The 23,778-nt window shown below is 43.2% G+C and overlaps 2 protein-coding genes across 6 annotated transcripts in view; both read left to right on the top strand.

Annotated features, from left to right (window-relative positions):
* The window catches only part of LOC139647516 (disks large homolog 5-like), a 29,763-nt gene extending 26,449 nt beyond the window's left edge, over nt 1–3,314 (top strand). The window contains exons 33-34 of the mRNA XM_071523426.1: nt 633–742; nt 2,183–3,314. Of these exons, the coding sequence (XP_071379527.1) occupies nt 633–742; nt 2,183–2,286 (214 nt within the window). The 3' untranslated portion in view covers nt 2,287–3,314. The remainder of the gene's footprint in view (nt 1–632; nt 743–2,182) is intronic.
* Nucleotides 3,315–5,275: 1,961 nt separating this feature from the next.
* LOC139647517 (calcium-activated potassium channel subunit alpha-1a-like) overlaps nt 5,276–23,778 on the top strand; it is a 79,214-nt gene continuing 60,711 nt past the window's right edge. For all 5 annotated transcript variants that reach the window (XM_071523430.1, XM_071523428.1, XM_071523429.1 and 2 more), the window contains exons 1-2: nt 5,276–5,511; nt 15,297–15,440. In XM_071523430.1, coding sequence (XP_071379531.1) covers nt 5,278–5,511; nt 15,297–15,440 — 378 coding nt within the window. In that variant the 5' untranslated portion in view covers nt 5,276–5,277. The remainder of the gene's footprint in view (nt 5,512–15,296; nt 15,441–23,778) is intronic.

The following is a 23,778-nucleotide window of genomic DNA, read 5'->3' as shown; positions in this document are numbered from 1 at the left end:
TGATAGGTTGTTTGGCAGTATAGGGATCTCACTGAGGCACAGCAGGGCATCTATTAAACTTGCTGTAGGTAAGACTTGACTATGAAGTCACATAGGCTACAGTTACATTTTTCAGTTATTTCAGTACAACTTTTATCACCCAATCACACCAGGATGCATTAAGTGACAGGTTTGGATGGACAAAAGTAGGATTTTGCTCATGTTGCTATCAGATCTTCAAAACCAGATACTGAAGTGCTCAGGCTCACACTGTGATTGAAATTTTAGGTAGTCTGTTGTAATCCAGCCACAATGTGCATGCAAGCAATGTAAAGAGATGGACAGGGAGAGTGGGAGGAAAAGTAAGGCAAATGGATTTAAATAAATACAGCTACTGGAGACAATTAACAGCCATTCCCAGGGCAAGCGTGGACATTCAGTGACGTAATCTCAAAAAATCTGATTTTAAGAATAAAATCTCAAAAATGATGTTGAAATGACAAGTGTAACTGTAGCTCTACATGGCTGTCGGAGTCGTACAGGTGTTTGTATCACACTGTCTACCCAGTATACTCTTTTATTAACCTGTGCATGATATGGTTGTGAAAAGAGATTTTCTAGCATGCTGACAGATTTTGTTGTTTTCCCTCCAGAGAGCAGAAGGACCCTCTGTACCTGCGGGATAAAGTCTCACAGAAACATTCCAAGGAGCAGTTTGAGACGGCACAGAAAGTAGAGCAAGAATACAGCAGGTTTTTCACAGGTCGGTGGCAAAGGTTTATTTTCATTCAGCCAGACCAAGTTAAAGCAATATTCCTCATAGTTTTAACATGGGGGTTGTTCAGCTCTTGACCGAACAACCCCTAGCTCTATATAAATATTATCATTATTGTCTGCATTCCTGTATCCACAGTGTGCTTTAAACCAATATTCCACTTAGTTTTAACATGGAGTTTATTAACCAGATTATAAACTACTCACTAAGATCGGCTGTAGCTGGATGAGTTTGTAGTGTTTGAATGAGGCCACGAAAATATCCTGACAACTTACATTTAACATGTTTGTGAACGGATCCAACAACAGATCCTGCTTAGACAATAAGCAGTAATTGTTACGTCGTCATTTTGTATTTCTATTCTTGGTTTATGCTAAAATTTGTATTTGAAAATGAAAGTAGATACAGTCTCCCAAACAGGAACTATCTAAAAAGTAAGGCCAAAAGTCCACTGAAAATCACAGTGGGATCTGTTGTTGAATCTGTTCACGAACATGATAAATGTCAGTTTTCAGGCCGATTTCATGGCCTCATTCAAATGAATGGGAAGTAAAACTACGCTACAAAACTCTACAAACTCGTCCAAACGCTACAAACTCGTCCAGCTGCATCCGATCTTGGTGATTAGTTTATATTCTGGTTTTCACAGCTAAATAACCCCCATGTTAAAACTAAGTGGAATATTGCTTTTAGGCATACTGTGGATACAGGAATGCAGACAATAATGATAATATTTATGTAGAGCTTTTAGAGATATCTTGGGATGTCTTGTTTTCAGTAGACGTCCCTAGCTCTACTCCAGCTCTACTGTGATAGCCCTGTATCTTGACAAATGAAGTGAATGAGGCCCAGTAAGCAGCACGGACAGCAATGTGTTTATGATGACTCATCGGAGAGACATTGCAGGAATGAACACCAGTATAAAAATGTATTTTATTTAACCTTTATTTCACTTCTGAGTCACATTAAGATGGAGCCTCATATTCAGTGGAGCTGCGTTACTTAGCAAGAGACATAAACAGACACCAAAATACACCAATAAAATAAGGTTCAATCATCGTAAGATTTAAAGTCAGATTTGTAAGATGGTCCAAGGAGATCCACTCTCTAGTCAATTAACGACACTATATTAGGGGGCGATTAATGGAGAAGTGCTTTGTAAATGAACACATACCAGTGTTGATCCCCATGCTGAGATGGCCAGCCAACTTCTCCATACAAGACACAATGAGTACTATAATTATAACCAGTTAGAAATCTCAGTGCTGGGTGGTAGACGGCATCAAGGGGTGAAAGGAAAGTTGACTTCCTACAACACATGGGGAAAGTTGCTCTCGTTTCCATACAAGTAGCAAAGTTCCAGGCTGGACTTTTTTGACATAGCGCTGCCTATTTTAAATTCAACCCCCCCTCCCTATTATGTTGCAGGTGTTGTCCAAGGAGGCAGTCTGTCCTACATTTACACTCAGATCATGACCATCGTGGAGCAGGAGCAGAGCAAAGTACTGTGGATTCCAGACGGAGCCTCGTAGAAATGTCTCCTCTCACCTCTCACTGCATGTAACGCCTCAGCTCAGCAGAGGGTTTTTTTTACAGGATGCACAGTGAATCGGTACGTCTGGCAGTCATCACCGTTAACTCCCAATACTGTTTCCACACAGCGCATATAACAATATCAGGTTTGTAATGGCACTGATGGTATCCATGTAATATTCCCACTACAATAATGAAGTACTACAGCTAGCGATTTGTTTACACTAGTGTTTAATGTAATGCTTACTTGAATGTTTTATTTTCCCTTAACTCTTAGCACTCCTTTATTCCAGTATGCCCCAAGAATATGTAGGACCACAGGCAGACTGCATCGATGTGTATTCAAATCAGTCGAGACTTGATTATAGAAGTGAGGATAGAATGGACCACTGTGTTCCCTTCTCTATATTTATACATATTTTTTTTTCTGCCATTTAATTTATCTAATCAAATCAAAGATGTTGGTTATGAACCTTTTTGTTATACAAATGTAGCTGTCTAGTTAATAGAAAGGATGCTATTTTCTCATTAATGTTTTTATTTATAGTGCAAAAATTTGGGCAAATTTGCTTAATTCACTTTGTTGCAGCTGACACTTCTGTTTGATTTTGTCTTTAATGTTCTGCAGTGGCACCGTTATCTTTTTTTTAATAACATCATTTCAGTCCTCAACTATAATATTGTGCCAAACTAAGAATATTTTTATTATTCAGTACCCACCCTGGCATTTATTAACACTAAGATGTCCATTTTAAATCATATTACTGGTACGTTAGTTTCACCATAGAGAATCCCACTTTGTGTGTTGTACTGATATTGCCAATATTGATTTAAATATTGTCTGATGTTCCTCTTTCTGAAGTGGATTATTTAAGAAGGGATATTTTATTTCTGGGTTTCACTGTCAACTAAAAGTATTTACAAGCACCTCTCGGACTCACAGTAGATCTTGTCAACATTTCATCTTTTCCAAGTTGGATGAAACACTCCAGTTCAAGCTGGCTCCTAATGAAGGTTAATATTTGTATCAAATGTTAAAAAATACAGTTAATGTAACAGAAGTTGTCTGTGGTTTTTTGCTGTTTTGGTTTTTTGTTTTGTTTTGTTTTGTTTTGTTTTACCAAATTTCAAGTTGTAGGGTTTTTTTTCTACAGCACTCCATTTGATAGATGTTACACATATTAGATAATTACCAAAGCAGCAATAAGTTGCATCCTTCAGCCTGCAAATATTACCATACATAAATGAATTTGAGGAGAGGACGAATGTGTGATTGCTATGACTTTAAATGTCAAGTGATGTCTGAAGTCAGTCAGAGGAGAATGCCAAATGTGCGACCTGGTCGATCAGTGCACGTTTTTGTCCACTAGGGAGAGTAAATCACCACTCTAGTTCAGACTTGCCAACTTACCTCTGTGTTTTTTTCCCCTGTTTCTTGCCCCATATTCACCACAGTTCACATACTTCATTCAACATTCCTGCTGAGTGATTTATATTTCTCCAGTTTTCAGCCCATCTCAAGTATCCATTTACTTTGTTTATATCCTGAAGTGATGAACAGCTATGATGCTATAAAAGTCTTTTAGTGTAAAAGCTAAAACGTTATCCAGTGGTGAATGTGTGCGCAATGAGCTATAAAGCCCATCCGTCCAGTGGCATCAAACATCTCTTGGCAATTTGTTCCAAAAGGCTTCATACACAGTGTGAGTGAGATCAACAGGTTTTCCAAGTCAAGTTTATTTGTGTAGCCGTTAATCACTGTTACATTCTCTAAAGGCTTTACAACGCCCACATTATGAAACAATACATGAAAATACAGCGACATCTTCAGCACACTGAAAAACAAAACGATGTAATGCATTTTATATCCCTTACTAAAAAGAACTATACTGCTATAGTACATTTTACAATAACAGATATCAACAATAGCCTACTTAAAGGCCTATTATACGCCTATATTACACTATAGACATAGGAATAATATGGTGATACAAATGGGAGAATAAGAAAAATAATACCTTTCAGTACGATAAGGTCTATAAATTCTCACTATTAAGTATAACTGTAAGTCCCTGTAGGCATACTGCAATTATTTTTATTACAGGGATATTATTCCTTATAGAATTGAAAGTCTTCCGTAGCGGCAATTACTTCCTACTTTCAGAAGTAACGTAACTGTAACCACTAAGTTAGAACCATCAAAAATTAATGGAGCGCTCACTATAAATAACCAGAAAACCATGATAAGGATCGACGTCTGATAATGTTGATGGCTCCTCCCCCGCTACCTGTAAATCTGCGATGCCATCTTCTAACAAATGGATGTGACAGCCGCTATCAGCCGGTGAAGCCTGGAGACCGAGAAATACAGAACCAAACCGCCGCGGGGCATGAGAAACTATCAATAGTCAAGCGATTCCCCCCCTTAGAAAGAGAATATCTTCGAACTGCGATCTTTAATGTGTGGAGTGCATTCAACAGTGCGCGGTGCGGAGCAGAAGTAGCGGACCTGATGAAAGCTGCGCTGCTCCCAACAAGGTGCGTGAGTGAGTGAGAGCCATCGATTACCGAGGACAACGCACTGCCTGAAGATAGCAATAACACCCAATACCATTTCTTCCATCGCAACAAATCGGGACCATCGCAAAAATCGTGACAATTGTTGAAGAGTTTTTTCCCAAGAATATGTGATTTTTACGCACAGGTCTGACGAATGACGCGCAATTCCAGCCATGAACGCGCATCGTGAGGCGCACAATTGATATCTTGATTTTTTTTTAAAGGAAAGTTTTCTTGCGTATGCAGTTGTTCTCGGCCCAACTCTTGTTTCGTTATTGACCGGAGCCTAGATGAAAAGGCAAAGGAGCGTTAGGTGGCTGACACAATATGGCTGAGCCGTTGGGGCATCAGGGGGCGCTGGCCGGAGCTCCCCAAAGCGCCTGAATCCGCGCTTACTTTACTGTGGTTGGCAACTGATCAGAAGCCCGATAATGCCGAAAAACAGGGAGAAATTCAACCCGGACTCGTCCATCCACATGTCCAAGATGAATGTGATCATCCCGTTTTCACCAGATGTGCCCTGCGATAGCAATGGCCAGCGAATGTGGTGGGCATTCCTCGCCTCCTCGATGGTCACTTTCTTTGGGGGGCTCTTCATAATCCTCCTGTGGAGAACTCTCAAATACCTGTGGACTGTCTGCTGCCACTGTAACGCCAAAAAGAAGGTATGTCGATTTATTTTAGAGCCATCATACCATGAATGACAGATTTATTGTAGGCTTTTTTATGCCAGCAAGTGCCTGACAATATGTCCAGCCGGTTTGATTTGTGAAATGGGCTGGTAATTAAATCTGTGTTAAGATGCCATTATCAGAGGGCGCAGTGCATGACTTGGAATGAATGTGGTTTGAACCCTGATGGCTATTACCTGACTTAATGTCACATGCAGTAACAATGGAATACAAAAGGCAATATGCACGTCAATCACTTTGCTCTTGGCCTGTAGTTACTAGTGATGGATAGTTGTTTGAGTGGGTTCTATTATAAATAGTACTAATAGTAATAGGATGGTGACACCTGTTGTTAGATACATATTCCTTTAGGTCAATGTGAAAATTATCCATAAACAAGCCACGTGACAAAGGCTACAATTATTTTTCCTCTATTAACTGTTTGCCACTTGAATTAGATTGTATTCATTATTTGTTATTTGAATATATGACTTACTTTTTGCATCAAATAGGTTGTAGCCTATTTTTAACATTAACACAGGAACATTATTATATCATAAGGGACAATAATCTATGATTTTCTTGTTATAGTTATATACTTTTTCATCTACTTCCTATTTCCTTAAGATATTTGTAGCTCTCTTATTATTATGTTTATAGGCCTTTGGACACATCCATTTTTCAGATTTGGACTTGCTGAGATGTTAACTTATAGGAATATTTTAGATTCAGAGGCCTAACAGTGAAACAGTGAGATTCTTATTCATGAGACTGATGTCAAATGAGTTCATTCTTAGCCATCATGTGACCAACCTGTTGCCTGGTAGTTGTCAAAAATGTAACCCATAGCATTGTTTCCTATCATTAATTTACCGTCGTCTACATATTCTGACGTATCATATTCCGAGGCCTTTACTTGCCACAGCGAGCTGCTCAGCACCATTTGTTTGACAGGCTTCCAACAGTCAGGAATAGTCGGTGTCTGTTCAGGACACACCAAGCCCGTCAGCTGCTGCTCCTACGTGGGTCAGACATTGTTGGATGTCCAAGAGACATTCTTTCACCACTGGTGTGTATCTCTGCTGCTCTGTGTGGAGGTTAACACTCATGCCATGACATAATCCCTTCAAATAATTTTCATAACATTTAAGGCAGACTGCGAAATGGATCTCGTTGTACCACTAGATTTTCTGCTACTAAATTGTTATGACACCATCTGCCCAAGGCTGGCTGCAGTCCTGCATTTTAAAAAACATTCTTATTGATGCACTGGACAGCGTTTCTATTGTATTGAGCTTTTTTTTTGAGTGTTTTTAAGGTTTATGTAGCAGTTTTTTTTTCTTTTTTGATTAAAAGATTAAGTTTGTATCCTTCCTCCTATGCTGAAGGACAAAGAATGACTCTAGCTGATAATGGTGCCAGAGACGGAGCCCTCCTGCTATTCATCTCTTTACCTAATGCATGTGCATTCATCTCAGACAGACAAGCAGGATGGAAGGAGGGAAATGGCACAGGCTGAGGATGGCGCTGACCTTTGAAGGGAGACGTCTCTCTCATTTCCCTGTTTTGGCTGTACTTGGTTATAATATTTGCAAGAATCTATCAGCTCGCACTCCATTTTTATTTACAGATTTTAGTGTATGGTGGAAATGGCTTGGATATAGCAATAGTGAACCAGGCTGAGAAGAAGATGATGAGATTAGTCCTCTCCCACTTCCAAGTCCGTGGTCAAACAGTTCCGCCCGCCCTGTTTGTTTGTGAGTACCATCAGCGCAGCAAGATTACGAAAGCGGTGGAAGTGTTTTTGTTCAGATATTGCCAAGGGAAACTGGTGAACTCCACCAACCTGTTGTGCTATCTCTCTGGGAGTCAGCCAGAGAAAGCTCATCCTCTCGCTTCCACTCTTTCCCTCCCCGCCTTTTGCTCTGCTCTTGTGCATTTTGCAACTCCTGCCTCGTCGTCCTCCCTGCCTCTCTTCCTTATCCAAGAATCACCCTCCCTCCAGTGTCAGAAATGCAGTGTCAGGCGCATACGGTATGTGCCATATGAATCAGTTTTTTTTTTCTCGTTTTTTTTTTTTTTTTTGTTGCTAAGCAACTAGCAAGCAAAGTATTTCATTATAAGAGAAAATCTCCCTTATGCAATTGTCTAGGCTCTGAGATGTGGCAGGTTGTGTTGTAGGAACACCTCCCACCCCCTCCCAGTCTGTGCATGTCATTAGCATCTCAAACATGGAGCTTTTAGTGCATTGTTCATAGATGGGAGATGATAATCTGTTTCGTCCTTTTTTTCTGTTGTTTTCAGCTTGCTTTACCTCTGCTTGTTAGGCCGTGGAGTGTGGAGCGCTCCCTGCCCATGTCTCTGAGATTGATCCATGCTGCAGCTCTGCCTTCCCAGTCTGTTTGACAATCGATGAAACTCATCGTTTGCGAGGTGCTGATGAATGACAGCTACTATCAGTCTGGGGGGAAGAGAAACTGTGTTCATTGTAAATAGCATTGTACTGACAATGGGAGGCTGATAAGCCGTGGCAGCTTTTCCGTCATACTGCCTCGCAGCGTGCAAGTTCCATTGAAGGAGTGTTCTGTTTACCGTGGGCCGTTCAATCTATATTCAAGAGCGGCGCTTGGTATGAACGCACACATTGCAGAGTCCACAGATCCAACAGCGCCTACTTTTCTTTCAAAACAGCAGTGTGCTACAAAAGAGAAAATGTGTAGTTTGCCAAGATATTGTATGCCGAAGGTGTTTAAAGAGAAGTATTGAGGCAGGTTATGCACAGCCACGGGCATGCTAATCAATGTGCACATCCTGTGGCAATGACTCAGTGTCCTTAGATGTGTCAGGTGCATGGGGGGGTGGGTGGGGGGAGGGAGGGGGGGAGGAGGAGAGGAGAGGGTGTCTGCCTGCCTCCCAACCTCTGGATGAGGAATCAGATCCAGAGTCATTTAGGCAGAGAGACACTCTCACGGCACTTTTAAGAGCTGCCTGAAATATAATTATGAGACGAGCGCACACGATCGACCCAGCAGAGGGGTAATTATGAGTTGGAAAGTTGCGATAGCCGAGTGGCGCTTTGCTTTCCTCTCTCTTTCTCTTTCTCTCACACACGGACATGCTATAACAAGCGGAGCCAATATTAGTGATGCACAGCCTCAACTATCAGCTATTAAACTAATCAAAGCGGAAATGTGCGTTCTCTTTTTGTTCCATTCTGTCGCCGGAACACAAAATAGCTCTTTGCTGCATGATTTTAAAAATTCAAGAGCCACAAAACCCACTTTGTTACAGTGTCTGTTTCACTGCGTTTGTGGCCAAGAGCACTTGAATGCGTGACACATTGTACTTAAGCAGGAACTTACAAGGCAGCATCATTTATTTAATGTACGGACACACAATCCTTTGCCAATTGTCTCAGTCCCATCAATTTGGCTACGTCAGTCCTCTTATCGCCACTGCGAGGAAGCATATATATTCCTTGTAGTGTCTGTTTAACTTGAAATGGTTGTGTAATTAGTGAAGTGAGTATTAGCCACCCGTATTGCATAATATAGCCAGTATGTTGCAGCATGGCTGTCATTGCACCATCTGGGATCCAACAGGTCTCAGATGAACACAAATGTTAAACATCTCGATAGTGCCAGGGCCTGCTGGTGTTTTGTCAATCAGAAAGAGAAAAGATGCACCGGACGCTGTTGTAAGTAGTGAAAGTGTGATCTTTTTTTGTTAGCACGAAATATCCCTCATAATTACTGGCAAAAAAAGTGAGTCATTATGCAGTAAAAAAAAACACCTCAGCACTTCACAGGTAGTCATTTTCACTAACACGACTAGCTGTCACACTGCTTTACTGTAGCTTGCACTGTTCCACTATTTTGAATAGTTGATGACAATGTCCATCGTCGACAGGTGAGTCATTCATTAATAACACCACATGCTACTAGAGTCTAATTTTAGCGTCTGATTTCACAGGACATTCATGCTCTCTCACCACATAGACCGGAGGCTCAGTTTGGTTGCTGTTTGATGTATGTATGTAGTAGTGTAGATATTAACCAGGAAGAATGGGCAAATGATGGTTTATTTATCCAGTGGAGTATTGATTGGAAGGAGATGGGGCAAGTGCAATGCTCAGTTCATCTTTGAAGCATACCTTCCATATGCAATTAAGGAGCTAGAGATCACAGTTGCGAGACTAGAATATATCAGGACTGTAGATTTGGATTTGTCCCTCCTCTAAGTTGTTCCTCCATAGAGCATGCCTCGATTCATTATTGAGATCCTGTGATTTATATTAATATATTTTTGAATAATTCAGGCACTTTTGCAGAAATTGTGTCACAAGCCACATGTTCTATTCTAGTTTAATGTACTTTGAGAAATTATTATGGTGGATCCAGAGAATAGGCTTATAATGTTGATCAATGGTCTCTGGTATCAGATGGAGTAGACTTAGGCTAGATAGTGAAATCTAAATTTAGAGGCTTAGGCGATTCATCAAAATGTCAAAGAGGAGATGTACTGCTGCAATGAGTACTTACACTGCGCTGGTGTCTATTATTAAAAGTTTAACTCGTTCATTTTCATTCCATTAAAATAAAATCCAACATTGTGTATCGCTCTTTGATGTGTATGCAGCATCACAGAAGGTCCAGGCAACTAAAACTAAGCTGAAACTGTTACCAAAATAAACACTGCCACAGCTGTCCATCAATTATAAAGTTCATCTGTCCTAATTATTTCTGAATCAATGTTTCATGCAAAGGGAGACCTAAGCAGAGATTAAAATGCCCTGGGCCTCATTTAGCTTCTCAGGCACAACATATTTTTTTCTCATAACCAGATCCAAACCAATGATTTTTCTCTCATTTATCTCTCATATATCAAAAGCTAAATCTAATTTCTGTCCTTACCCGGGGTATGAATGCTCCGGATTTCTAATATTCTTTGAAGTTCTCTCACAGTGAAATCTAAGATGAAGTCAAAGAACATTTGTTTGAATGAGGCCCCACACCTTCACATGGAAGGTGCTTTACTGCATGTGACCCTAAGATGAAGCCAGGCATCTGTCTCACAAGAGAACGTTTTCAAGAATAATTGGACAGAGGCATGTCATATATCACCATTGGCCGCTTATCTTTGAACTTTGCCTTTTTTGGCATTAAAAATTCATGGCAAATGTGTTTTCAAAGCACATTTTTAGATTTGGTCATTAAAGTGCTGGAGGATAACAGTGTGATGCCAATTAAGTCTACTTACCGGCCATCACTTCCCTCACCACAGCCAATGTTGCCTCATTCATCAGAACTGTGAAGTACACTGTTAGATACACTAATACAGGCACCAGGTCAAGTGTTGTAGTAGTTTCTGCCATTCTGATTGGTCAGAAATGCGTTCTTGCTGTCGTTTCCCATTAAGCACTATTGGATACTATGCTGACTGTGCTGAACAGGGAGGAAATTACACTGTTTTGAGGAAAACCTATGTATTGGCAACTGTTGTATAAAGCTACTGTCACATGCATTTCCTGCCAATATGGTGCCTTACAATAGTAAAGCATGAATACATGAATTGCATCACTTTCGTATGCATAATCACAACTAAACCACTGGATTACATGCATTATTATGGGAGAATTCTACCAAAATGTACTTTAAGGTTGTCATTCTGCAAATGCACACATTATCCTCAAATATCCTAAAATTAAATATGTTTTTCTGTTGTTTTGATTATGATACCTCAAGATGAAGCCAAATATAATCCCGTTTTGTCAACTGTCCCATACCTTTATCAAACTTATTTTTTCTCTAATTCTAGATGCTTAATGTAGGTATGGGAAAATGGATCCACATTTTTTTATCTTTCATACAGTGATACAACTTAATATGGCTTGTATTCTTGTTGATTTTCAGAACTCATGCCTTCTCTTGTATTATTGCTAGAATAACATGTAGCCTAACTCCTGATTTAATCCTAATCGGCAAGAAATCGGTGTGGCCGGCTTCTCTGCTCTTACTTACTTGCAGTAGAAGGTTTTAACTTGACAAATATGACTTAAGGACTCAACCACAAACAACTCACAGGAAGACTGAACGGACTTTATGGCTTTATGTTACTTTATAGCACTTAATAGTCACTCATAAGAGCGCTGAGTGACAAGGCAAACAGTATGTTCCTTTCCCTCTGTCTGTGACCCATGACCCGATCCACTTAGCCTGATCTCCTTAAGGGGATTCAAAACTGAGATTTGACTTAAAATGTTCCCTCTCTGGCTCTGCATTAAAGCCAAACTGACAAGATCTTTCCAAATAAAGTGATATAACCATGAATCTTGCAGTGGTTTGGTTCAAAAGTTTAAAATAGCTGCTCCAAATGTGGCTATGTCACTCTTTTATCATGGTACAGTATATGCATTATGTTGTACACAAATCACAACTACACTCATAGACATACACAGCTGGATTGTGGGAAACAGTAATGCAACTTCTGTCAGTCGGTTGCTTCTCATTTCTAAACGCAGTTTCACAAAATATTCCTTTTCATGTGCCTTTCAGCTGCACTAGTTGCAACAAAGTGAAGAGCACATCTTATTAGAGCGTGATCAGGTTAGCGCTGAAGGTCTGTGGCCGGACTGTAGCACGTGTAACATGGTCCGCTGGTGGTCTGGTTGTCTCTGACTAATGGCCTCATACATGATTGAATTTCTCAGTGTGGGCAGCAATTTAGTAATGATGAAGATATTATTATATGTGCATGGAATAGAGGTGAGCACCAATATGGGTTTCCTGTATCTATATCTGTTCTGATAAAGACCACAATTTTAAGTACAGATGCGCTCAACAATAGCAAACAGTCCTTATCTAACACATGCTGACTATCATGCTGATTATAGAGTCCACTTCAATTAACCATAACTCTCTACTAACTGTAATGTTATTTCACATGGCAATTTCTATAGGTTTCAATGTGGTCTGTTTGCCTATTTCACTCCTAAAAGTCAATCTATAATCTAACATTTTGCATACAAATTAGATCATTGTTCTTGTTCCTTTTGCTTCTGTTGACTGTAAACATTAGTAAAAATATAATTGTATTGATAATGTTATTGCTAAGCAGCCCACTTTCCACCTTCTGTCTTTCCATTTTGCTAGTTGTCTTTGCACTGTGAGCAGTACTGGTGAGCAGCAAGTACCTTCGTGGGAGTCACGTGTTCGTAAAACATCCCGCTATGTGCAAACAATTGCGAGGTGTGACAAATATCTCGGCACCCTTTTCTATTTCTAAACTGGTAGGTTCATTCAGTATAGGTGCCATATCAAATAGTGCCTCTCACTTGGAATAGATGAATTGTAAACTGGGTTTACCATCTGGGCAAGTGGTAAGAACTGCCCTTGTTCCAATTTATTGAGTTCATTCACAGCTATAATTACCCTTTGAATGCCCACACCCATAATGGCATAATGATGCAGTAGCTGACAGTGCATGCTCAGTGTAGCATGAGCAGGCCCACTGTTGCTTCATTTCTTATTTTGTAAAAGAACAGATAGTCGACTGTAGTATTGTGCATTCATAAGAAAGTAAGGAAACAGTGCATGCTCATTGTAGCGTGGGGAAGCTTACTGTTGTTTAACTTCTTATTTTGTAAAAGAACAGATAGTCTAATGTGGTAGTGTGCATTCATAAGAAAGTAAGGAAACACTTATAAAACAGTCAAAATCCAGATCTTTGGTTACCCACATTAAAGTAGCCTACATAACATGTACAATTTGACTTGGTCTATACTCCTTGCTTTGGACATTATAGATATATATTCCACCCACAGTAATTTAACATGACGTCAAATCCAGTGCAAAAAGAGCAGATGAACAGGCACAATATCATTCAGACATAAATGACAGTGTATAAATTTATAGAGACAGCTGTAGTTAGCGGTGTACCTGGACTAGATTGCAGTGAGACTCTTGCAGAAGTATCAAGGTATCGGTCTGGTATGTGATGCCATTAATAGACAGTGAATAACATTGTTGGCTGAGCAACACTTAAAAATATGAAGGCCATGCTGAAAACATTGTTAGGTAACAGTGAAGGTTCTGCAGAGGCTCGTGGTTTCCCATCTGGCCTTCTCCTTAAATCAGACTACTGTCAAGAGGATGTCCTCGCTGTCCAAGCCCCCGACCGTTTACCCCATAGTCATGTTGTGTGTGTGTCGCCGACCATCCTCACTCGTTCATTCATTCCCCGCATTGTGTGCGTGCCATTTCAGTGGCGCTGCGGCGCTTCCAGCCTTTTCGAAGATTTATGGTGGAGTGGAAGCGCAGCACATGCTCCACGGTTACATGCCAGGAGTTCTTTTAAGCCGGACGCCCTATCTCAGGACACACAATGCCCCCCGGTGCATCTTGGGAACGGCGCATGTTGAAATCCTGGACGTAAACACTACAACAAAAAAGACAGCTGTAAAAGTGCACATTGATCGGAGCCCGGCTGTCGGAAGATGGCACACATGCTAATGGAACCCAGCAGCACTGTAACATATTCAGACTAATCCTCCAGTTGGCCAAGACAAAGGTTGGCCCAAACAGTCAGCCCCTCCCCTCATGCAGCCAATTTCCCCTTCTTATCAATGAGTTATGTCTCCCTCTTCCTCCGCCCTGCTCTCTGGTAGCTATGTAAACCGCATCCAGCGATCCCATGTGACGGGCAGAGCTGCTGGAGAAAGGACCTCGGGAGAGAGAGTGATGTGTGACACCATTAACGTGGAAGAGGAGTAGGGTGTCATGGGGTAAAGAGGCCGGGCCGCGTTGGCCCCGGAGGTGCCCGGCTGTGGGGAGTTTCATCAGGGAGCGCGGCTAACCTCTGCATCCTGTCTCGATTTCCTGCTCTGTGAATCATGCCAGTCCCAGCAGACAGACAGACAGGCAGGCAGGCAGGCAGGCAGGCAGGCAGCCCACTCAGTGGAGCAGAAACACCAGGAGCTCAGTGGCTGCCATGGATACACACTCTCTCTCTCTCTTTCTCTCTCTCTCTCTCTCTCTCTTTCTCTCTCTCTCTCTCTCCCTCTGTATATGTACTGTATGCATGAGTGTGCATGTGTGCGTGGTTCCCTTGCAACCCTTGAACCTGTCCTGGACATTGCATCAAGAGTGTTGTATTTGTGATGTCGCCCTTAAAGTGGTAATCTGTGAGTTTTTTTATTTTTTTTATTTTGGCGACATCTTTGGTGCTCAGCGCTCATTGCTGTGGTGTTTCTGCACTGCTCTTCCCAGAGATCACCCGTCAATCAAACAGTGCAGGCGGGACTGTGACGTCTTTTTCATTGGATTTTCTGTTGATGCAGTTTGTCTGTAGGTGGCGCTCTTCTCTTCGTCTGTTCAGCCACGGTGGCTATCGCTGCTCATGCTAACTACCCAGTTCTTCTTCTGTTTATTCCAAACAAACCGCTGCCGATGCCGGAAATGTAAAAGGTACCACATGAATTATGGATGGAATGTAAAACGCATCAAATTTTGTCCCAGGAAGAACCTAGCATACACCGGGTGATTAGAAATGCAAATGCAAAAGCTTTCACGAACTGTCTACTGGTTGAATCACCGTTGTGTTATATGAGTTGGCATTAGAGAGTAGCAAAACAGACATTTGTTTGTATGAAAAAGTCGAGGATTATTACTTTAAAAGTGTTCATCAAGAGTGCGATGCTGCCCTACTTGGAGATAGTCTCCAACAAGATCATGTACTGTCTGATACTGACATGTCTTATGTCACTGTCTGTGTTCTTTCAGGATGTCCATCGGCTCACCACGGGCGACGGCATCAAGCGTACCGACAAGGACGACCCGGCGGCCAGCGAGGTGGGCTGGATGACCTCGGTTAAAGACTGGGCGGGGGTCATGATATCTGCTCAGACGCTGACGGGCCGAGTCCTGGTGAGTTCACGCTCGGTCGTCAACACCCCCCCCCCCACCCCCCAACCCCTAACCCCCCACCCCCACCCCACGCTTAACCGCTCCATTGACAGGTCGGGCGGCTCCTGCGCGTCGACGGCCGTCCGTCAAAGAAGACGTGGACGAGATGAAGCGTGGCAGCCGATCATGATTACCCCCCGAACTTCCTCGTGACAGCTAGATACTCTGGTTGAACTCCTCCATGAGGGTGGGTGGGTGGGTGGGGGGGGGGGGCTCGTGAGAAATATCTGTTGTTTGTAGGACGGTCCAGACACCCTGCTGAGGAGGAGCTCGTAATTGACATCTCGCATCTGAAAAAGTAGGAAATATCACGAGCAGGCAGGGTCTGCTTCTGCCTGATGCATAAATATACCATATCTTGGTCGCTCATCTCCCAGACAGCGGGGCAGAGACGTCAAAACAAAAGCCAGGGCAACAAAGAGGAGATTTGAAGAGCGTATTAAGGCCGGACGCCCTGTAACGCCCTTAGCCATCAGAGAGAAATAGAGAGTTAAGGACAGAGAGAGGAGACACAGTTTACCGATTGCGTTTGGTCAGCGGAAACGGTTACCACGGTGCCTCCTCTGTCTGTCTGTTGACAAAGTCACGTGGGGAACACATGCTTGTGTTTTTTTGACCACAAGTTATCCTCATTATATTGTGCGGCGGGATTAAATCGAGCCATGAGATTAGCAGATCCTCGTTGGGCCGCAACCCGTCCCGCTCGGCGGTGGCGGCTGTGCTGTCCAGTGGGGTGAGGGGCTCTCTAGTCAAGGACAATCCCCCTCGCGAGGTGCAGGGGCACAGCGTGGCCCGAGCCGCTTGGCAGGGTGGAGATGCTGATATATGGTTTTTTTTTTCCTTTCTTTTTTTTTTTTTTTTTCTTTATGAGCGAGTTTGATGATTTGGCTATAAGTGCTTAGCAAAGCTAGTTTAGGGGCGAGGAGTAATGAAATGAAGTGGCGTGGAGTGGGAGTGCCATGCCAAGGCTTGCCGCAGTGCTGAGGGCTTTATCTCCCCCCCCCCCCTAAAAATGTAGTGCAACATCTCCAGCTGGCTCAGTGTGTGACGGTTGTTAATCGTGGATGTTGGGCAGCCCCTCTCATTCTCCAAGTGTCATAGTTTCACTTTGACTTGGAACATCACGAAGTAACGGTGTTGCTGTGTGGCAAAAATGAGAAAAGAAAGTGACAAAAAAAGGGCCGTTGATCATAAAGATGTTCATGGTGACAGTTGCATTTAGGTAAACCGTGCATTCTGTCTGTGGTGGTTGTAAACAAAGAAAGATTTTGCTTTTATTTTTCTCCCAGTATGACAAGGACACCTCAGCTTCAATCATAAAAGAATGTGCAGAAATAAGAGTATTTATATGATAATGCTCCTTGTCATTTAAGAATCCAGGGGTTTTTGTTTTTGATACAGACTGTATTCAGTGCTGACCTACTCCCTCCAATACCCCCACTATATAGTCAAGATATTGGCCTATCAAGTGTAGTGCAACCCCCTTGAAAACTAAACACCCTGACCGACCCTACTGGAGCCAATGTAAGACCTTCAGATTACACAGCAGAATGTTTTGACACACAATCAAGGCTTATTTAAAGAGGCCTAAGATGTACCTGGGATATAAATCAGTGTGAGGTCCAAATGTCTTTTATAGTGAGTCTCACCTCCTTTATGGAGTCTAGGATGCAGCCTTTAATGAAATAAATGCACAATACAAAGATTAAAAGAATACAATAGGTATATGAACCTAATTACCCTTCTCTAGGTTTGCTACCTTAGTAGAATATACTTGCACACAATGGTTTTCTCTTGAAGGGTCTTCTCACTCACACAATGAAGAATCAATACAAAGTTTAAAAAATGAATAGTAAAAAGAAAAACCCTCATCAAATGCTTTAAAAAGAGTCTAAGACATCTCTCCTAACACACCTACAAAAGGCTCTCTTGACCTAAACTCTATACCCTTTTTATATCTTTTTAATACAGAAGCTTTCTCCCTGAGCCACAGGTTCCTCCTTTCCTATTCCACTTCCCCTAGGTTAGAAAACAGCCTAAAGATTTATATCTCCCCCTTTCTGTCCTCATCTGGTCACACACACACACACACACACAGTTAGAAAGATTTACATCTTTTCCTCTTTTCTCAGCCAGCCCAAGATGACTAAGCAAGATTATATCTATCTTATATCAACTGAGCCTACACGTCTGGCTCTATTTATACACTATTCTTGGTTACATAGGTTACAGTTTCTACTTCAACTGAACAATCCTGGTCAGCAATATTTGACTTGTTTTCAATGTTCAGCTGTCAGTTCAGCTAATTGGTTTCCTAAGTCGTCATCTCGGCCATTGTCTGTATAATTTACTGAGCATCCTGTCTTTTATTTTTCTCCATGTTTTTTTCCATAGTTTTTCCCTCCAGCTGGCCTAGGCAGACATTGAACATATCCCATTGCGGGCCGTCTGAACCTGGAGGGCGCACAGCCAGTCTCTTGTCTCTGTACTTATATTTATCAGGCACAGTTCCGGTTAGCCTCACAAGACCAAGAAACTGAATTGAAGAAAAAAAAAAACCCAACAACCTGCGCTCAACTTGTGCTAAAAACAGCACACTTTTTTCTTTTTTCTTCCTTCCTGCAAATGTCATGTGAAACTTTGATGACTCAAGCTGAGCTCAGGGGTGCAGCGCGTTTGATTGACAGCCGTTCGCTCACTCGTGCTGCGCTGGGGGCTCGTCCCCACGGCGAGTTTCTATTAGTGCGTCTTCAGCGCAGACGCTAGTGACAGTTAGTGGTGACGGTGACATAAGAGTGACACTGCAAGTTAAGAGCATGAGATCAGCTTGACTTCCATCCCCGTGCTTCCCTTGTTTTTTCACTTTCAACCACATGCTGTCTGTGGGCATTTGGCAAACACTGTCACTAAGATGATGATGATGTGACCCCCCCCCCCACACACACACCCACACACACACACACACACACACACCCTCACATACACCCACACACACACACACCCCTTAACTCCGACCCTATATTTCCTTATTACCATAGATACAAGTTATCTAATTCTCCGCTTTCAGCCAGTACATGTATGTGACTTTGCAATGGTGTGTGTGTATTTGTCTTTGTTTGTGTGTGTGTATGTGTGTGTGTGTGTGTGCGCATATAGTGGCTCAACTGCTGCGTCTCAATGATGGCTCCGCACACAACTGTTTAGTGAGCGCTCGTCTGTAACCATGGCAACTGCAGCTTACCTAAGCATGGCAGATGTGTGTATTCCATGTCAGCTTGTTTAGAGTGTGTGTGGGGGGGGGGCGCATATTAAAGCCTATTTCTAGGTCGTCTGAGAGGGTATTTTAGTTAGGGTGTAAGAGAATGGCATAGTTTAAATGGAAGGCTGTATGTGTGTGTGTGTGCTCTCACGCATTTGTCCATGTTCTGTTGTTCAGTAGGGATGAGCTGTTTTTTTTTAGATTTCCTCCCACTGTCCCACATCTTCTGTTGGCTCCTTCACTCCCTCTTTAAAATTGTTCCTTTTTGTAAGCAGCCTGTTTGAAACCAGAACATTCTACAACAGCTCACTACTCAAGGGTATTATTCTTTACCTGTGTTATACAGTACTTGCAGACTTCATCATGGAAGGCCACTAGATACTGAAGTGTTTGGCTCTTCACAGTGCCAGACACTGTGGGCTTTTTTTTTTTTGCCCTTGTTAGATAGTTGAAGGTAGAGAAATACAGGAAAGACGGAGAGAGAGAGAGAGTTTCGCCTACTAAATGCGCTGTAATTATGAAGAGGTAGATGTAGATGAAGTCAAGGAGATGGGTGCAGTAAGGACCTTTAAGCCCCAACAGTTGAGACAGGGATTGTGCAAAAAGGGCGTGCAACTTAATATTAACAGAATGCAATCTCAAATCATTGGTTGCTTATTTACAGACTATTCAATAGATCTAACATTTCCTCATGTTATGAGGAAAAACACTGTTGAACATAAATTGACAAAAATCTTCACATGTGATGACAAACCTTGACAAATTTTCGGGAAAGAAAAATTCAAGTGAAAATACTTTTTAAAGTCAAAACAGGGTGTGACATGCAGCAAAGGTCAGGAGCTGGTTAATGTTTAAAGTACATGGCATGAGCCTCAACCTCATCATCCCAAGTCATGTTTTATCATTTTACTGGAAATGATTTTTTTTTCTCTGTATGCTGAGCTGAAATTAGGGGGGAATGGCCACAATTGCAGCTATGACATGTTGTCCCATAGTGATCGTCGGTGCGGTCGTCCACTCGCCCGGTGTTAAATGTTCAGAGCGAGCAGAACGTGTGTTTACCTCAGACGGTGGATGCTGAGTGATAAACAGGTGCAGGCGGCCCCGTGGAAGCTCTTTGTTCATTTGCTGGGCTGCCCTTGCATCTTAGCAGATTGTAAAAGATCAAATGTTGCCTTTAGGGCTATTTGATTACCGGGGAGGACACTTCCCGACGACCTTTTCGGTCTGTAAGAGCTTATCTGTCGGAGATCAGCACTCTCCTCTCTGCGCGCTCAGATGGAACAGAAATGCCCCGGCCTCGTGTTTACGTTCTAATTTCAGGTCAGCAGCAGCAGCAGCAGCAGCAGGCTGTATGTAAAGACAGGGTTTCCCCAGATTGGGGAAACAGAAGGATCCCATCTGTCAGTTTATGCATTATTACATTTCCCCTCTCCCTGACTCAATGCAAAGAGTCACTTTTACAGCCGTGCATGACAGAAGCCCACCCCCCCCCCCTACCCCACCCCCCCCTCACACACCCACCCACCCGCCCCTATTCATCAAGCGATGTCATCACATTACTGTTTGCTCGCGTCAAATCAAACAACCTCGCTTTGGGGCCGAACAGGTGGCTGCCGCTCGTACCTGTGCCAAAAAATAAACTCGGCGGGTCTCCTGTAATGTCATGCATCCACTTCCCTGTTTAATCACGCGTACCTTTTTAGAACGTAATCATCAAGACACTCGCCAAGTAAGATGGCAAGCGTGTGATTTTTGCCCACAGTGCTAGGGGAATGTGTTTTTTGGGGGAGAATGTGATTTCTCTCCAATGATGGGCCCCCGCTGAGTGACATTTAGCCCTCCTGGGCCTGGTTCTGGAGGTCCACGGGGGGTGCTGGGACGTCACATAGCTATTATTCTGGCCGGCGAAAGGTTTTCTATTAATGGAAGCGCGGAGCTGCCCTCTGGCTCCAGTCTGCATGGCGGACCGTTTGCAGCGCATGCCCCCTAACCCCAATCCCAGTCGGAGTCAGTCGTGGATGAATTGTCTCAGATTGTTAAGCATTGTGGCTTCAACAATGTGCAGGAAGCGCTGAACGGACCTAGAGCTTACACTGCAAAAAACGTCCATCTTAACAAGTCATTTAGTTGCATATTCAGCCTTCAGATCTTATTTTTCTTAAACCAGGAGAAAAATTCTGTCAGTGAGGTGAGATAACTCCACTTGTTTCTAGAAATGAGTGTCAATATCAATATCAATATCAAATCAGAATAAGGCAGATCGCTGCACTACTATCAAGAAAATGACACTTGATTCTGCAAAGCTCTTGAAACAAGTTGATTTGCATGGAAACAAATTAAATTATCTAATGCTATTGGCAGATTTTTTTCACGTATTTAAGAAAATTATGATTTCAAGACTCAATAATAGTCTAAATGACTTGTTAAGATGAAGATTTTATGCAGTGCATCATCACCTAGTGAGATGTTACTGCCATACAAAACACGCTCACGATTCAAAGGTGTCTAGGATTCTCCAGGGGTCAGCGTGTTGAAGACAGGGCAGCGGAGTCATCTTTTGGTGCGACCGCTGTTGTCTGGCTCTTATGTCGCCCGGGAGCAGCCGCGGGGAGGAAGCGTGGCCCTCGGAAAACAAAATTATAGGTGGAACCAGAAGGGCATTTTCATCAGGCGGACAAACTCCCCTCCGCCTCCTCTGAGAGCCTCCGTGAGCAGCGGCAATAGTAGCACTACAAGGAAAAGCTTTTTGTCTGATGAGAGAGAATGAGGGAGCGGGGGAGAGCGAGGGAGGGGAGGGGAGGAGGGGGAGAGAGAGAGAGAGAGAGAGTAAACACTTTTGTGAGAACTTGCTCTGTTCTTTCAGAGGCGATTATGGCACTGCAGCCATTCAGAAGTGATGGAGGCACTTAGCTATTACATGACTAAGAATGCGGCTGAGTGCTGCTTCATCACCGTATATATATTTTCTGTGGCGTTCCGCTCGGCGTTAAAGAACCTGCCGTTCACATAGCGCTCTCGCATGCCCTTTCCAGGCCGCGGAGACATGCCCAGTCGGTTCCTGGCTTCGGTTTGGGACAACAGCGTTGGCATATGTAATGGATATCTGGCCGATGCCCGCCGACGTGCCCACGGCCTTGTGGCGGAGGCGAGGGGACCGTGTGCCACCTGTGGCCTATGGTGCCGGTGGGATCGGGAGGGCATGTGTGTGTGTGTGCGTGTGTGTGTGTGTGTGACTTTCACCTCTCCCGGTGCCTCCTGCAAACAGAGTGAATAAAGTGCCAGCGCCACTAGCCTCTTTCTTGCCTGCCCCGCAGCCCACCGCTATTTTTGGGTGACAGCAGCTGCCAGGCCTGTTCTGTCAGGGCCTCGCAGGAGGAGACAATGCCATGTGGGACCTCAGTCATTTTGTTGCTGTTACCGTCCCTAGTCAAATAAGTTACGTCTATATGCACATGTGATATCTTAATCCACAGTTACATACAGTTCAAACCGGTTTCTTCACCTGAATGGGAACTATGATATCGTCTTTGTTATTGTTGGCTTGCTCATGCACACATATATTCGCCCTCAGTCCTAAAGTATGTTCTCATACACGCAGACACATTTGAGTGATCTATTGCCTTGACACGTTCATTCTAGGTCGTCCGGACCGGCGGCCATCTGCACCTGCGGAGTCTACAGATTGAGAGTCACCCGATCCTTAACTCCCCGCGTTCCCGGGGCCAAACCCTTGCAGCGTCACGTCACTCGTTCGGGACGCCGGCGTGTATCAGGTGTGATAATTACCGTCCCCCCTGGGGCAGGCGAAGGAGGCATTTCTAATTTGGAGCGTCGCCGCGTTCGGCGGCCACATTTTCAGCAGGATCTCATTTGGCACAAACAAATCAGGGGAATATAATTAGCGTGGTGGGATAGCGTGATATTCCGAGAGCGAGAAAAACAGCGGAGGAGAGGTTCGCGGTAGTATTCTTCTTCTCCGCCCCCTGAAAATCTGATTCACTTGCTGTGTTTTGGTGTGAAATTCTCAACCGTCACGAATTTGGCTCTCCAGATTTCATTAAAAATCGCTCCCCACTCGATGACCCGGCATTCTTTGCTTATCATCTTACGTAGTCTTCAAAACTCACCACAAGCTTCCATTCACTCTTATAGGGAAGGAAGCCACTCAGAAACGGAAGAGGTATAAATGAGGTAGCTCTTGATTTTGCAGCTGGCACTTTACTTTATGCCAGCACTTTACATCAAACAAGGCATAGCTTTCCCTTGGCAGGTTCAGTTTAATTAATTAAGACATCCACTTACAGAAAATGAATATTTGGAGGTTAATAGATGTCGTCGCAATATTCTGGTCACGCGACGGTATATAACTTTGAAAGTTCACTTTAAGGTCATCTCTGGTTCTGTGTGGTTAATTGCAATCAAATGGTGTCCAACTGCGGTAAATACATCTCATTTCATTCATTAATTAAACATTTCCATCAGAGCCTGTGGAACTGTAATGATTTTCCTCTTGCTTCCTATGTGTTCCTCAACACTTCCTCCATGCTTTTTATCCCGGACACCTCATCACTCTTAACACCCACATGCTGTGCATCCAGTGCGACTGTTCGCCTCGACCCCTACGGATACACGCGGCTACTATATTTGTGTCCAGCTCCCAAGAAACAGAACATGATTTACATTTTAACACACGTTGGGAATTTCCATTTCCATTGTTAGCAGAGGGCACAGGTTCCCTCTCTCAGTAAGTCCCTCCTCTCTGAAGAGCTGCCAGAGTGGTGAGTCATCGCTTGTACTCTACTCCAATCATACTCTCTCAAAGAGCTCCCCTCGCACATCGATTTACATCAAAGGAGTTATTTTTTAGACAAAATAACCTATTTGCTCTACTTCAATTTTTTGTTGTCACTTTTTCCCCCAGTCGCCAGTGTTGTCAGCTGCTTTGTCTTGTCCTCCAGACTCCGCAGCGAGTGAATTACAACGTCATATTTCAGCTTAAACGGGGAGGGTGGGAGGCAGGGGGAAGACCACATCTAT

This window comes from Centroberyx affinis, unplaced genomic scaffold (genome assembly GCF_046629955.1).
Source record: "Centroberyx affinis isolate AG114_WGS23_722 - 3 ecotype Tasmania unplaced genomic scaffold, CSIRO-AGI_Caff_v1 ptg001088l_1, whole genome shotgun sequence".
Classification (NCBI taxonomy): Eukaryota; Metazoa; Chordata; class Actinopteri; order Beryciformes; family Berycidae; genus Centroberyx; species Centroberyx affinis.
The sequence above is the reverse complement of the archived record's forward strand: the minus strand, read 5'-3'. Positions and strand labels throughout refer to the sequence as shown.